Below are 11,725 nucleotides of genomic sequence, written 5' to 3'. Positions count from 1 at the left end.
TTAAAACTGAAGTGAAATGTTGCATTGCCCTCGACTGAACACACCTAATCCTGGTATGGACAGCAGCATTATAAATCAAGTTAAAGTTTAGTATCAAACTCTACTTCTCTTAATGCTGCAGCCATTAAAATGTAACTAATTTGCACTTTGCCTCTGTATACACCAAGTATTATACAAATGTGCTAGACGTTTGCAAAAAAGCACATTGACCACAAATTTTTAATTACACAAAAAAATCAAAATTAAGTAAAGCTTTGCAAAAATTCAATAGGATATTTCTATATATATTCACCTTTCAGATTAGACTTTGGAGCAGTGAAACTTGAAGGAGTCTCATCCATGGAGGGTCCTTTCGATCTCTCTGGTGATTTAGATGGTAGCTCATTTCGGTCATTTGATGCAAATGAGCCTTCTGTAGTGGGTTCTGTGGGGGAAAAAAATACTTTTAGAAAAACATTTTTTTTTTTTTAACGTTCCATTGTCTATTTTTTAATATTTTGCAAGTGTGCATTAAATTCCTTGATCTCCTCACTGGCTAATTAGTTTTACAATCCTATGCATTTGGACTTCAGTATAAGCTACTTTAATAGCAGCAAATGATTACAGGAGAATGCATACCATCAACAGCAAACAAGTCATTTTCCTCATTTATGCGTCCTTCTTCAGTGATGGGAACTTCATCTGTAGAGTTTTACAAAAAAATAGGTTAGTAAAGAGTCCAAAACTAGTGGTTAAGCATTTTAGTAAAATTTAAAAACCAACCATCTGGGTCAATTCCAATCTCGTCCAAGTTTTTTCCATGAAACTCAGCCAGTCTTCCTTGCTCCAGAGCCATCAACACTTTGCTGACTTTGGCTAGTTGCAGGGTCTTTTCAGGTAGTCTGTAGAACTCCCGGTGAATTCTTATATCATGTCCCAGAAAGTTAGCCAACTGGTCCATCTCTGTATCAGTCATGTTTAGCACAGTTGAAAGGGTTGCAGCATGCTTCCGCAGTCTGGTAGATGTCAGTGACTCTGGGCATTTTGCACCACATATCTTAGAAAAATTCCGAAGGCAATCAGAACCTCTGAAATGTGTCAAGGCATCTGGTCTGGCAAACAAATAAATGTTCCCTTTCAGAACCCCAGAAGCATCTCTTTGCTTAACTAACAGTTCCAGTGCACACAACATCTTTGGGGTAAGTAGGACCGGAACAGGACGGCCTCGTTTTCCTCTGATGATAATTCTTGTAAAATGTCTGCAGAGCTTTTTTTCCACTTCAGAAAGTGCCCAGTCCACATCTTCATGGGAGTCAGAAAGGTCTCTCTTCTCAAATGCTGATAAAGGCATGCTTGACACCTCTCCTTCTCTGCGCCGATTAAAGAGAATTATCTGTGTCAAGCAAGTCTTTGACAGTTCTGACCAAGCCTTAGTGGAAGGGTTTGCAGAGAGTAAGCTGAACCACTCTTCTTGGACTTTATCAAGATGTGTGTGCAACTTTTGCACGTCTTCAGTAAATGGCATGAGAGTGGGAACATTCCACTTTGCTTCCCTGATGTTTCTTAATGCCGTTGCTGATATCATCTCATTCCACTTCTCTCGATGGACTTCCAGGAACTCACTAGCCTTCTTAACAAGCTCTTTGTCATCGGTAATTAAACCCTGAGCTTTTAAGAGCTTGCTGACTTTAACTAGTGTATTTCCAAGCTTGTTTGCTAGTGATGGGACAGAGAACTTGTTTTCTTCATCATCATACCCGCATGTAGCCTTGACAGCTTTCACTGTCTCAGGGTACTTCTTGGGGTTGATGAGATCTTCCATTTTTTTTAAAGTTGTGACTTTTCTGGCTTGATGTACAAGTCTTCCCATTTCTCGCATCTTCTCTCGAACATATTGCTGACTCTTTGCAGAAGTTCCGCCTTTATTTAACAGATGTTGTCCTAAATCTATGATGACAGTATCACTTTTTATTATGTTTGTGATTTCGTCAGGATTCATTGCACTGATTACCTTCCAAAGATGTTTGCTAATGTGTGAAGGGACTGGTCCAGTGAATGCACACAAAGCCTGAACACGATTTTTGCCAGGCTTTTTGGTGACAGTTCCCGGTTTAAGTGAACAAGTGCCCACGTGTCTCCATAACACATTTCGTTTGTAAAGTCCTTGACAGTATGCGCAGTGCATAAAGTCTTTACCTTGAATTTCTGCAGATGGTCGTTTAGATGCCACCAGTTTCCCGCTTCCAGCCTCCATAACAGCAGCATTGTGTGCAAAGTTTCCTTTGTTGCGAATGAAATCCAAATGCTTTTTCCTCTCTCTAGAGCCTTTTGGAAAGCTGAGAGCTTTAGCTACGTCACATTTATTAATATGAGCACGCTCAAGATGCCTGGCCATCTTAGCGTAAGGCTTATTACAATATAAGCAATAATGCTTTTTGTCATAAACCCTTTTTCCTCCTCTTTTTTGGCAAGCAGTAACAACAATATCATTATCATTCATACTTGAAGAGGGTTCTTCTTCTGCTCCCAAGTCATCAGGTATATCACTAAGTGGGTAATTACTTATGGATGTTGTAGAGTCGCAGATCTCTTCATTTAAAGGATTACTGACATTGGGTAAGTCATCCAGCTTAGGACGTTTTTCCCGACCCGGTGTTCTGAAGCTGCAATCACTGTCAGCATCACTTTCTGAGCTTGTATCTGGAATGTAAAGATCTGAACTTGAAGTGGAGTCATAAAGCTGATCAGGGTCCTCCAGATTCAGGTCTTGGAGCTTAAACAAACAAAAAGTTCAAGAGTAACAGTGCGTTCTGCAACAGCTGCGCTAAAGTAAAATAGAAACAAATGATGGCATTCATCTTTCTGCTATATGTTAGGGGAACATATTAAAAAAAACATAGTTAACCTGAAATAGAAATAAATGTCTAGAAATGTGAAATTAAACCTTTCATATTTTTTTAAGCCAACAGAAAATAGTAAGAGTTTAAAACTCACAATGACACTTTTAGTTCTTCTTAATCGTGGGACAAAAATCTCATCGTCAGGGTGCATCACAAGCTGCAGAGCACATACATACAGATTAAAAATGTTAGACAAGTTTATAGCATTACAAAATTTGTTACATTGTCAGTGAAAGCTTTAAATTTCTTATTTATATATATATATTTTTATATAAATTGAACAAGACTAGACTAGCCAATTGAAAAGAATAGTATACAAGAATAAAATCAACTTTGGAATATAGCAAAAAGCTAGATTTAGACACACCTGTAAATTTACATTAAGAAAAAATTAAGTTTTACCTCAGATGAAGATGTAATGTGCGATTCACTGGCTTTGTCTGTCCAGGGAACTGGCAGTGTTAGAGGATGGCCTTCTACTGCATTCATGCGAACACGATCCTTTGGTGACTGCAAGACATTTTTTTAAATTTAAAAAATATATATATATAAAACTTAATGTTTAGTGTAAGACTTAAAAGATGCTTGATAACAAACAGGTGTGTTAGCTTTAATTGTTCATTGAAAAAAAGTGTTATGGTATAAGAATTAGATGTTTTTTGATAATATGTAAAAATTAAAAATTCCTATTTTTATGAAAGTGAAAAAATTTGCAGATTATGGCCAAGACTACAATTTTACACAAATTGGATTGTACATCGTGGGGACCAGCTATATTCAACACAATCAGCCATAATAATTCCTCAAACTGTGTAACAGAAACCTGTCTTTTGGGGACGTAGTCAGAGTCAAAAATCGCAACAAATGTTCCATCAACGACCATTTATAAATTGCATAATCCAAATCTGTAGATAGCCACTTTTTCTCAAATATAACAGAACACATCAGCTGGTTAGACCCTCTTAACTGGTCAGATATTTCACATATGCGAGCAAAAAAGGTCTAAGGAACTCTCAAATTACAATCTAAACACAAACAGAGCAGTACCTGAAGGAAAGAGCTGCATAGTCCACTGGCATCATCTGTCTGGATTTCTGGCAGTGTTACAGGGTTGCCTTGTTCCACTGCATCCATGTGAAGACCATCTGTTGGTGACTATAAGATGAAAATATATTTACAAAAGATTTTTAAACAGAATTGAGGACTAAAAACTAACTAAATAGTCTATAATCTAAGGTATAATGATTGATAAAGCTGAATATTTAAAAAAAAAACAATGAATAAATAAATATATGACTCAAATAGAAATATGAATGATTTCAATAATTAGATATTGAGATAATTGGTAAAATTTTTAACCAAAGTATTGTGTTTTAAACAAATACTTGTGTATAATGGGGACCCGCTATTTTCAACACCATCACCCATATTATTTCCTCAAACTGTAACAGAAACCTGTCTTTTGGGGACGTCGTCAGAGTCAAAACTAAATTCAAACTAAAATCAAAAACCTACAAGTCTAAATGTTCAAAATCACAACAAATGTTCCATCAACGACCATTTATAAATTGCATAATCCAAATCTGTAGATAGCCACTTTTACTCAAATATAACAGAACACAATAGCTGGTTAGACCCTCTTAACTGGTCAGATAATTCACAAATGCGAGCAAAAAAGGTCTAAGGAACTCTCAAATTACAATCTAAACACAAACAGAGCTGTACCTGAAGGAAAGAGCTGCATAGTCCACTGGCATCATCTGTCTGGATCTCTGGCAGTGTTACAGGGTTGCCTTGTTCCACTGCATCCATGTGAAGACCATCTGTTGGTGACTATAAGATGAAAATATATTTACAAAAGATTTTTAAACAGAATTGAGGACTAAGAACTAACTAAATAGTCTATAATCTAAGGTATAATGATTGATAAAGCTGAATATTAAAAAAAAAACAATGAATAAATAAATATGACTCAAATAGAAATATGAATGATTTCAATAATTAGATATTGAGAAAATTGGTAAAATTTTTAACCAAAGTATTGTGTTTTAAACAAATACTTGTGTATAATGGGGACCAGCAATTTTCGACACCATCCCCCATATTATTTCCTCAAACTGTGTAACAGAAACCTGTCTTTTGGGGACGTCGTCAGAGTCAAAACTAAATTCAAACTAAAATCAAAAACCTACAGGTCTAAATGTTCAAAATCACAACAAATGTTCCATCAACGACCATTTATAAATTGCATAATCCAAATCTGTAGATAGCCACTTTTACTCAAATATAACAGAACACATCAGCTGGTTAGACCCTCTTAACTGGTCAGATATTTCACAAATGCGAGCAAAAAAGGTCTAAGGAACTCTCAAATTACAATCTAAACACAAACAGAGCTGTACCTGAAGGAAAGAGCTGCATAGTCCACTGGCATCATCTGTCTGGATCTCTGGCAGTGTTACAGGGTTGCCTTGTTCCACTGCATCCATGTGAAGACCATCTGTTGGTGACTATAAGATGAAAATATATTTACAAAAGATTTTTAAACAGAATTGAGGACTAAAAACTAACTAAATAGTCTATAATCTAAGGTATAATGATTGATAAAGCTGAATATTAAAAAAAAAACAATGAATAAATAAATATATGACTCAATAAATAGAAATATGAATGATTTTAATAATTAGATATTGAGAAAATTGGTAAATTTTTTAAACAAAGTATTGTGTTTTAAACAAATACTTGTGTATAATGGGGACCCGCTATTTTCAACACCATCACCCATATTATTTCCTCAAACTGTGTAACAGAAACCTGTCTTTTGGGGACGTCGTCAGAGTCAAAACTAAATTCAAACTAAAATCAAAAACCTACAAGTCTAAATGTTCAAATTCACAACAAATGTTCCATCAACGACCATTTATAGATTGCATAATCCAAATCTGTACATAGCCACTTTTACTCAAATATAACAGAACACATCAGCTGGTTAGACCCTCTTAACTGGTCAGATAATTCACAAATGCGAGCAAAAAAGGTCTAAGGAACTCTCAAATTACAATCTAAACACAAACAGAGCTGTACCTGAAGGAAAGAGCTGCATAGTCCACTGGCATCATCTGTCTGGATCTCTGGCAGTGTTACAGGGTTGCCTTGTTCCACTGCATCCATGTGAAGACCATCTGTTGGTGACTATAAGATGAAAATATATTTACAAAAGATTTTTAAACAGAATTGAGGACTAAAAACTAACTAAATAGTCTATAATCTAAGGTATAATGATTGATAAAGCTGAATATTTAAAAAAACAAAACAATGAATAAATAAATATATGACTCAAATAGAAATATGAATGATTTCAATAATTAGATATTGAGATAATTGGTAAAATTTTTAACCAAAGTATTGTGTTTTAAACAAATACTTGTGTATAATGGGGACCCGCTATTTTCAACACCATCACCCATATTATTTCCTCAAACTGTAACAGAAACCTGTCTTTTGGGGACGTCGTCAGAGTCAAAACTAAATTCAAACTAAAATCAAAAACCTACAAGTCTAAATGTTCAAAATCACAACAAATGTTCCATCAACGACCATTTATAAATTGCATAATCCAAATCTGTAGATAGCCACTTTTACTCAAATATAACAGAACACAATAGCTGGTTAGACCCTCTTAACTGGTCAGATAATTCACAAATGCGAGCAAAAAAGGTCTAAGGAACTCTCAAATTACAATCTAAACACAAACAGAGCTGTACCTGAAGGAAAGAGCTGCATAGTCCACTGGCATCATCTGTCTGGATCTCTGGCAGTGTTACAGGGTTGCCTTGTTCCACTGCATCCATGTGAAGACCATCTGTTGGTGACTATAAGATGAAAATATATTTACAAAAGATTTTTAAACAGAATTGAGGACTAAAAACTAACTAAATAGTCTATAATCTAAGGTATAATGATTGATAAAGCTGAATATTAAAAAAAAAACAATGAATAAATAAATATGACTCAAATAGAAATATGAATGATTTCAATAATTAGATATTGAGAAAATTGGTAAAATTTTTAACCAAAGTATTGTGTTTTAAACAAATACTTGTGTATAATGGGGACCAGCAATTTTCGACACCATCCCCCATATTATTTCCTCAAACTGTGTAACAGAAACCTGTCTTTTGGGGACGTCGTCAGAGTCAAAACTAAATTCAAACTAAAATCAAAAACCTACAGGTCTAAATGTTCAAAATCACAACAAATGTTCCATCAACGACCATTTATAAATTGCATAATCCAAATCTGTAGATAGCCACTTTTACTCAAATATAACAGAACACATCAGCTGGTTAGACCCTCTTAACTGGTCAGATATTTCACAAATGCGAGCAAAAAAGGTCTAAGGAACTCTCAAATTACAATCTAAACACAAACAGAGCTGTACCTGAAGGAAAGAGCTGCATAGTCCACTGGCATCATCTGTCTGGATCTCTGGCAGTGTTACAGGGTTGCCTTGTTCCACTGCATCCATGTGAAGACCATCTGTTGGTGACTATAAGATGAAAATATATTTACAAAAGATTTTTAAACAGAATTGAGGACTAAGAACTAACTAAATAGTCTATAATCTAAGGTATAATGATTGATAAAGCTGAATATTTAAAAAAACAAAACAATGAATAAATAAATATATGACTCAATAAATAGAAATATGAATGATTTTAATAATTAGATATTGAGAAAATTGGTAAATTTTTTAAACAAAGTATTGTGTTTTAAACAAATACTTGTGTATAATGGGGACCCGCTATTTTCAACACCATCACCCATATTATTTCCTCAAACTGTGTAACAGAAACCTGTCTTTTGGGGACGTCGTCAGAGTCAAAACTAAATTCAAACTAAAATCAAAAACCTACAAGTCTAAATGTTCAAAATCACAACAAATGTTCCATCAACGACGATTTATAAATTGCATAATCCAAATCTGTAGATAGCCACTTTTACTCAAATATAACAGAACACAATAGCTGGTTAGACCCTCTTAACTGGTCAGATAATTCACAAATGCGAGCAAAAAAGGTCTAAGGAACTCTCAAATTACAATCTAAACACAAACAGAGCTGTACCTGAAGGAAAGAGCTGCATAGTTCACTGGCATCATCTGTCTGGATCTCTGGCAGTGTTACAGGGTTGCCTTGTTCCACTGCATCCATGTGAAGACCATCTGTTGGTGACTATAAGATGAAAATATATTTACAAAAGATTTTTAAACAGAATTGAGGACTAAAAACTAACTAAATAGTCTATAATCTAAGGTATAATGATTGATAAAGCTGAATATTTAAAAAAACAAAACAATGAATAAATAAATATATGACTCAAATAGAAATATGAATGATTTCAATAATTAGATATTGAGATAATTGGTAAAATTTTTAACCAAAGTATTGTGTTTTAAACAAATACTTGTGTATAATGGGGACCCGCTATTTTCAACACCATCACCCATATTATTTCCTCAAACTGTAACAGAAACCTGTCTTTTGGGGACGTCGTCAGAGTCAAAACTAAATTCAAACTAAAATCAAAAACCTACAAGTCTAAATGTTCAAAATCACAACAAATGTTCCATCAACGACCATTTATAAATTGCATAATCCAAATCTGTAGATAGCCACTTTTACTCAAATATAACAGAACACAATAGCTGGTTAGACCCTCTTAACTGGTCAGATAATTCACAAATGCGAGCAAAAAAGGTCTAAGGAACTCTCAAATTACAATCTAAACACAAACAGAGCTGTACCTGAAGGAAAGAGCTGCATAGTCCACTGGCATCATCTGTCTGGATCTCTGGCAGTGTTACAGGGTTGCCTTGTTCCACTGCATCCATGTGAAGACCATCTGTTGGTGACTATAAGATGAAAATATATTTACAAAAGATTTTTAAACAGAATTGAGGACTAAAAACTAACTAAATAGTCTATAATCTAAGGTATAATGATTGATAAAGCTGAATATTAAAAAAAAAACAATGAATAAATAAATATGACTCAAATAGAAATATGAATGATTTCAATAATTAGATATTGAGAAAATTGGTAAAATTTTTAACCAAAGTATTGTGTTTTAAACAAATACTTGTGTATAATGGGGACCAGCAATTTTCGACACCATCCCCCATATTATTTCCTCAAACTGTGTAACAGAAACCTGTCTTTTGGGGACGTCGTCAGAGTCAAAACTAAATTCAAACTAAAATCAAAAACCTACAGGTCTAAATGTTCAAAATCACAACAAATGTTCCATCAACGACCATTTATAAATTGCATAATCCAAATCTGTAGATAGCCACTTTTACTCAAATATAACAGAACACATCAGCTGGTTAGACCCTCTTAACTGGTCAGATATTTCACAAATGCGAGCAAAAAAGGTCTAAGGAACTCTCAAATTACAATCTAAACACAAACAGAGCTGTACCTGAAGGAAAGAGCTGCATAGTCCACTGGCATCATCTGTCTGGATCTCTGGCAGTGTTACAGGGTTGCCTTGTTCCACTGCATCCATGTGAAGACCATCTGTTGGTGACTATAAGATGAAAATATATTTACAAAAGATTTTTAAACAGAATTGAGGACTAAGAACTAACTAAATAGTCTATAATCTAAGGTATAATGATTGATAAAGCTGAATATTTAAAAAAACAAAACAATGAATAAATAAATATATGACTCAATAAATAGAAATATGAATGATTTTAATAATTAGATATTGAGAAAATTGGTAAATTTTTTAAACAAAGTATTGTGTTTTAAACAAATACTTGTGTATAATGGGGACCCGCTATTTTCAACACCATCACCCATATTATTTCCTCAAACTGTGTAACAGAAACCTGTCTTTTGGGGACGTCGTCAGAGTCAAAACTAAATTCAAACTAAAATCAAAAACCTACAAGTCTAAATGTTCAAAATCACAACAAATGTTCCATCAACGACGATTTATAAATTGCATAATCCAAATCTGTAGATAGCCACTTTTACTCAAATATAACAGAACACAATAGCTGGTTAGACCCTCTTAACTGGTCAGATAATTCACAAATGCGAGCAAAAAAGGTCTAAGGAACTCTCAAATTACAATCTAAACACAAACAGAGCTGTACCTGAAGGAAAGAGCTGCATAGTTCACTGGCATCATCTGTCTGGATCTCTGGCAGTGTTACAGGGTTGCCTTGTTCCACTGCATCCATGTGAAGACCATCTGTTGGTGACTATAAGATGAAAATATATTTACAAAAGATTTTTAAACAGAATTGAGGACTAAAAACTAACTAAATAGTCTATAATCTAAGGTATAATGATTGATAAAGCTGAATATTTAAAAAAACAAAACAATGAATAAATAAATATATGACTCAAATAGAAATATGAATGATTTCAATAATTAGATATTGAGATAATTGGTAAAATTTTTAACCAAAGTATTGTGTTTTAAACAAATACTTGTGTATAATGGGGACCCGCTATTTTCAACACCATCACCCATATTATTTCCTCAAACTGTAACAGAAACCTGTCTTTTGGGGACGTCGTCAGAGTCAAAACTAAATTCAAACTAAAATCAAAAACCTACAAGTCTAAATGTTCAAAATCACAACAAATGTTCCATCAACGACCATTTATAAATTGCATAATCCAAATCTGTAGATAGCCACTTTTACTCAAATATAACAGAACACAATAGCTGGTTAGACCCTCTTAACTGGTCAGATAATTCACAAATGCGAGCAAAAAAGGTCTAAGGAACTCTCAAATTACAATCTAAACACAAACAGAGCTGTACCTGAAGGAAAGAGCTGCATAGTCCACTGGCATCATCTGTCTGGATCTCTGGCAGTGTTACAGGGTTGCCTTGTTCCACTGCATCCATGTGAAGACCATCTGTTGGTGACTATAAGATGAAAATATATTTACAAAAGATTTTTAAACAGAATTGAGGACTAAAAACTAACTAAATAGTCTATAATCTAAGGTATAATGATTGATAAAGCTGAATATTAAAAAAAAAACAATGAATAAATAAATATGACTCAAATAGAAATATGAATGATTTCAATAATTAGATATTGAGAAAATTGGTAAAATTTTTAACCAAAGTATTGTGTTTTAAACAAATACTTGTGTATAATGGGGACCAGCAATTTTCGACACCATCCCCCATATTATTTCCTCAAACTGTGTAACAGAAACCTGTCTTTTGGGGACGTCGTCAGAGTCAAAACTAAATTCAAACTAAAATCAAAAACCTACAGGTCTAAATGTTCAAAATCACAACAAATGTTCCATCAACGACCATTTATAAATTGCATAATCCAAATCTGTAGATAGCCACTTTTACTCAAATATAACAGAACACATCAGCTGGTTAGACCCTCTTAACTGGTCAGATATTTCACAAATGCGAGCAAAAAAGGTCTAAGGAACTCTCAAATTACAATCTAAACACAAACAGAGCTGTACCTGAAGGAAAGAGCTGCATAGTCCACTGGCATCATCTGTCTGGATCTCTGGCAGTGTTACAGGGTTGCCTTGTTCCACTGCATCCATGTGAAGACCATCTGTTGGTGACTATAAGATGAAAATATATTTACAAAAGATTTTTAAACAGAATTGAGGACTAAGAACTAACTAAATAGTCTATAATCTAAGGTATAATGATTGATAAAGCTGAATATTTAAAAAAACAAAACAATGAATAAATAAATATATGACTCAATAAATAGAAATATGAATGATTTTAATAATTAGATATTGAGAAAATTGGTAAATTTTTTAAACAAA

At 33.9% G+C, this 11,725-nt stretch overlaps 1 protein-coding gene across 4 annotated transcripts in view; it reads right to left on the bottom strand.

Moving 5' to 3' along the window:
- LOC105358446 (uncharacterized) overlaps positions 1–11,725 on the bottom strand; it is a 38,336-nt gene that overhangs the window by 18,567 nt on the left and 8,044 nt on the right. For 3 of the 4 annotated variants that reach the window (XM_023961745.2, XM_023961758.2, XM_023961755.2), the window contains 17 exons: positions 11,405–11,512; positions 10,728–10,835; positions 10,048–10,155; positions 9,363–9,470; positions 8,686–8,793; positions 8,006–8,113; positions 7,321–7,428; positions 6,644–6,751; positions 5,964–6,071; positions 5,282–5,389; positions 4,605–4,712; positions 3,927–4,034; positions 3,282–3,389; positions 2,974–3,036; positions 763–2,752; positions 619–681; positions 293–424 (listed from right to left, as the gene is read on the bottom strand). In XM_023961745.2, the coding sequence (XP_023817513.1) occupies positions 293–424; positions 619–681; positions 763–2,752; positions 2,974–3,036; positions 3,282–3,389; positions 3,927–4,034; positions 4,605–4,712; positions 5,282–5,389; positions 5,964–6,071; positions 6,644–6,751; positions 7,321–7,428; positions 8,006–8,113; positions 8,686–8,793; positions 9,363–9,470; positions 10,048–10,155; positions 10,728–10,835; positions 11,405–11,512 (3,652 nt within the window). The remainder of the gene's footprint in view (positions 1–292; positions 425–618; positions 682–762; positions 2,753–2,973; positions 3,037–3,281; positions 3,390–3,926; positions 4,035–4,604; positions 4,713–5,281; positions 5,390–5,963; positions 6,072–6,643; positions 6,752–7,320; positions 7,429–8,005; positions 8,114–8,685; positions 8,794–9,362; positions 9,471–10,047; positions 10,156–10,727; positions 10,836–11,404; positions 11,513–11,725) is intronic. The other variant, XM_078933945.1, reaches the window with a different exon arrangement.

Source organism: Oryzias latipes, chromosome 2 (assembly GCF_053564925.1).
Source record: "Oryzias latipes strain Hd-rR chromosome 2, Olatipes_Hd-rR_3.1".
Taxonomy (NCBI): Eukaryota; Metazoa; Chordata; class Actinopteri; order Beloniformes; family Adrianichthyidae; genus Oryzias; species Oryzias latipes.
The sequence above is the reverse complement of the archived record's forward strand: the minus strand, read 5'-3'. Positions and strand labels throughout refer to the sequence as shown.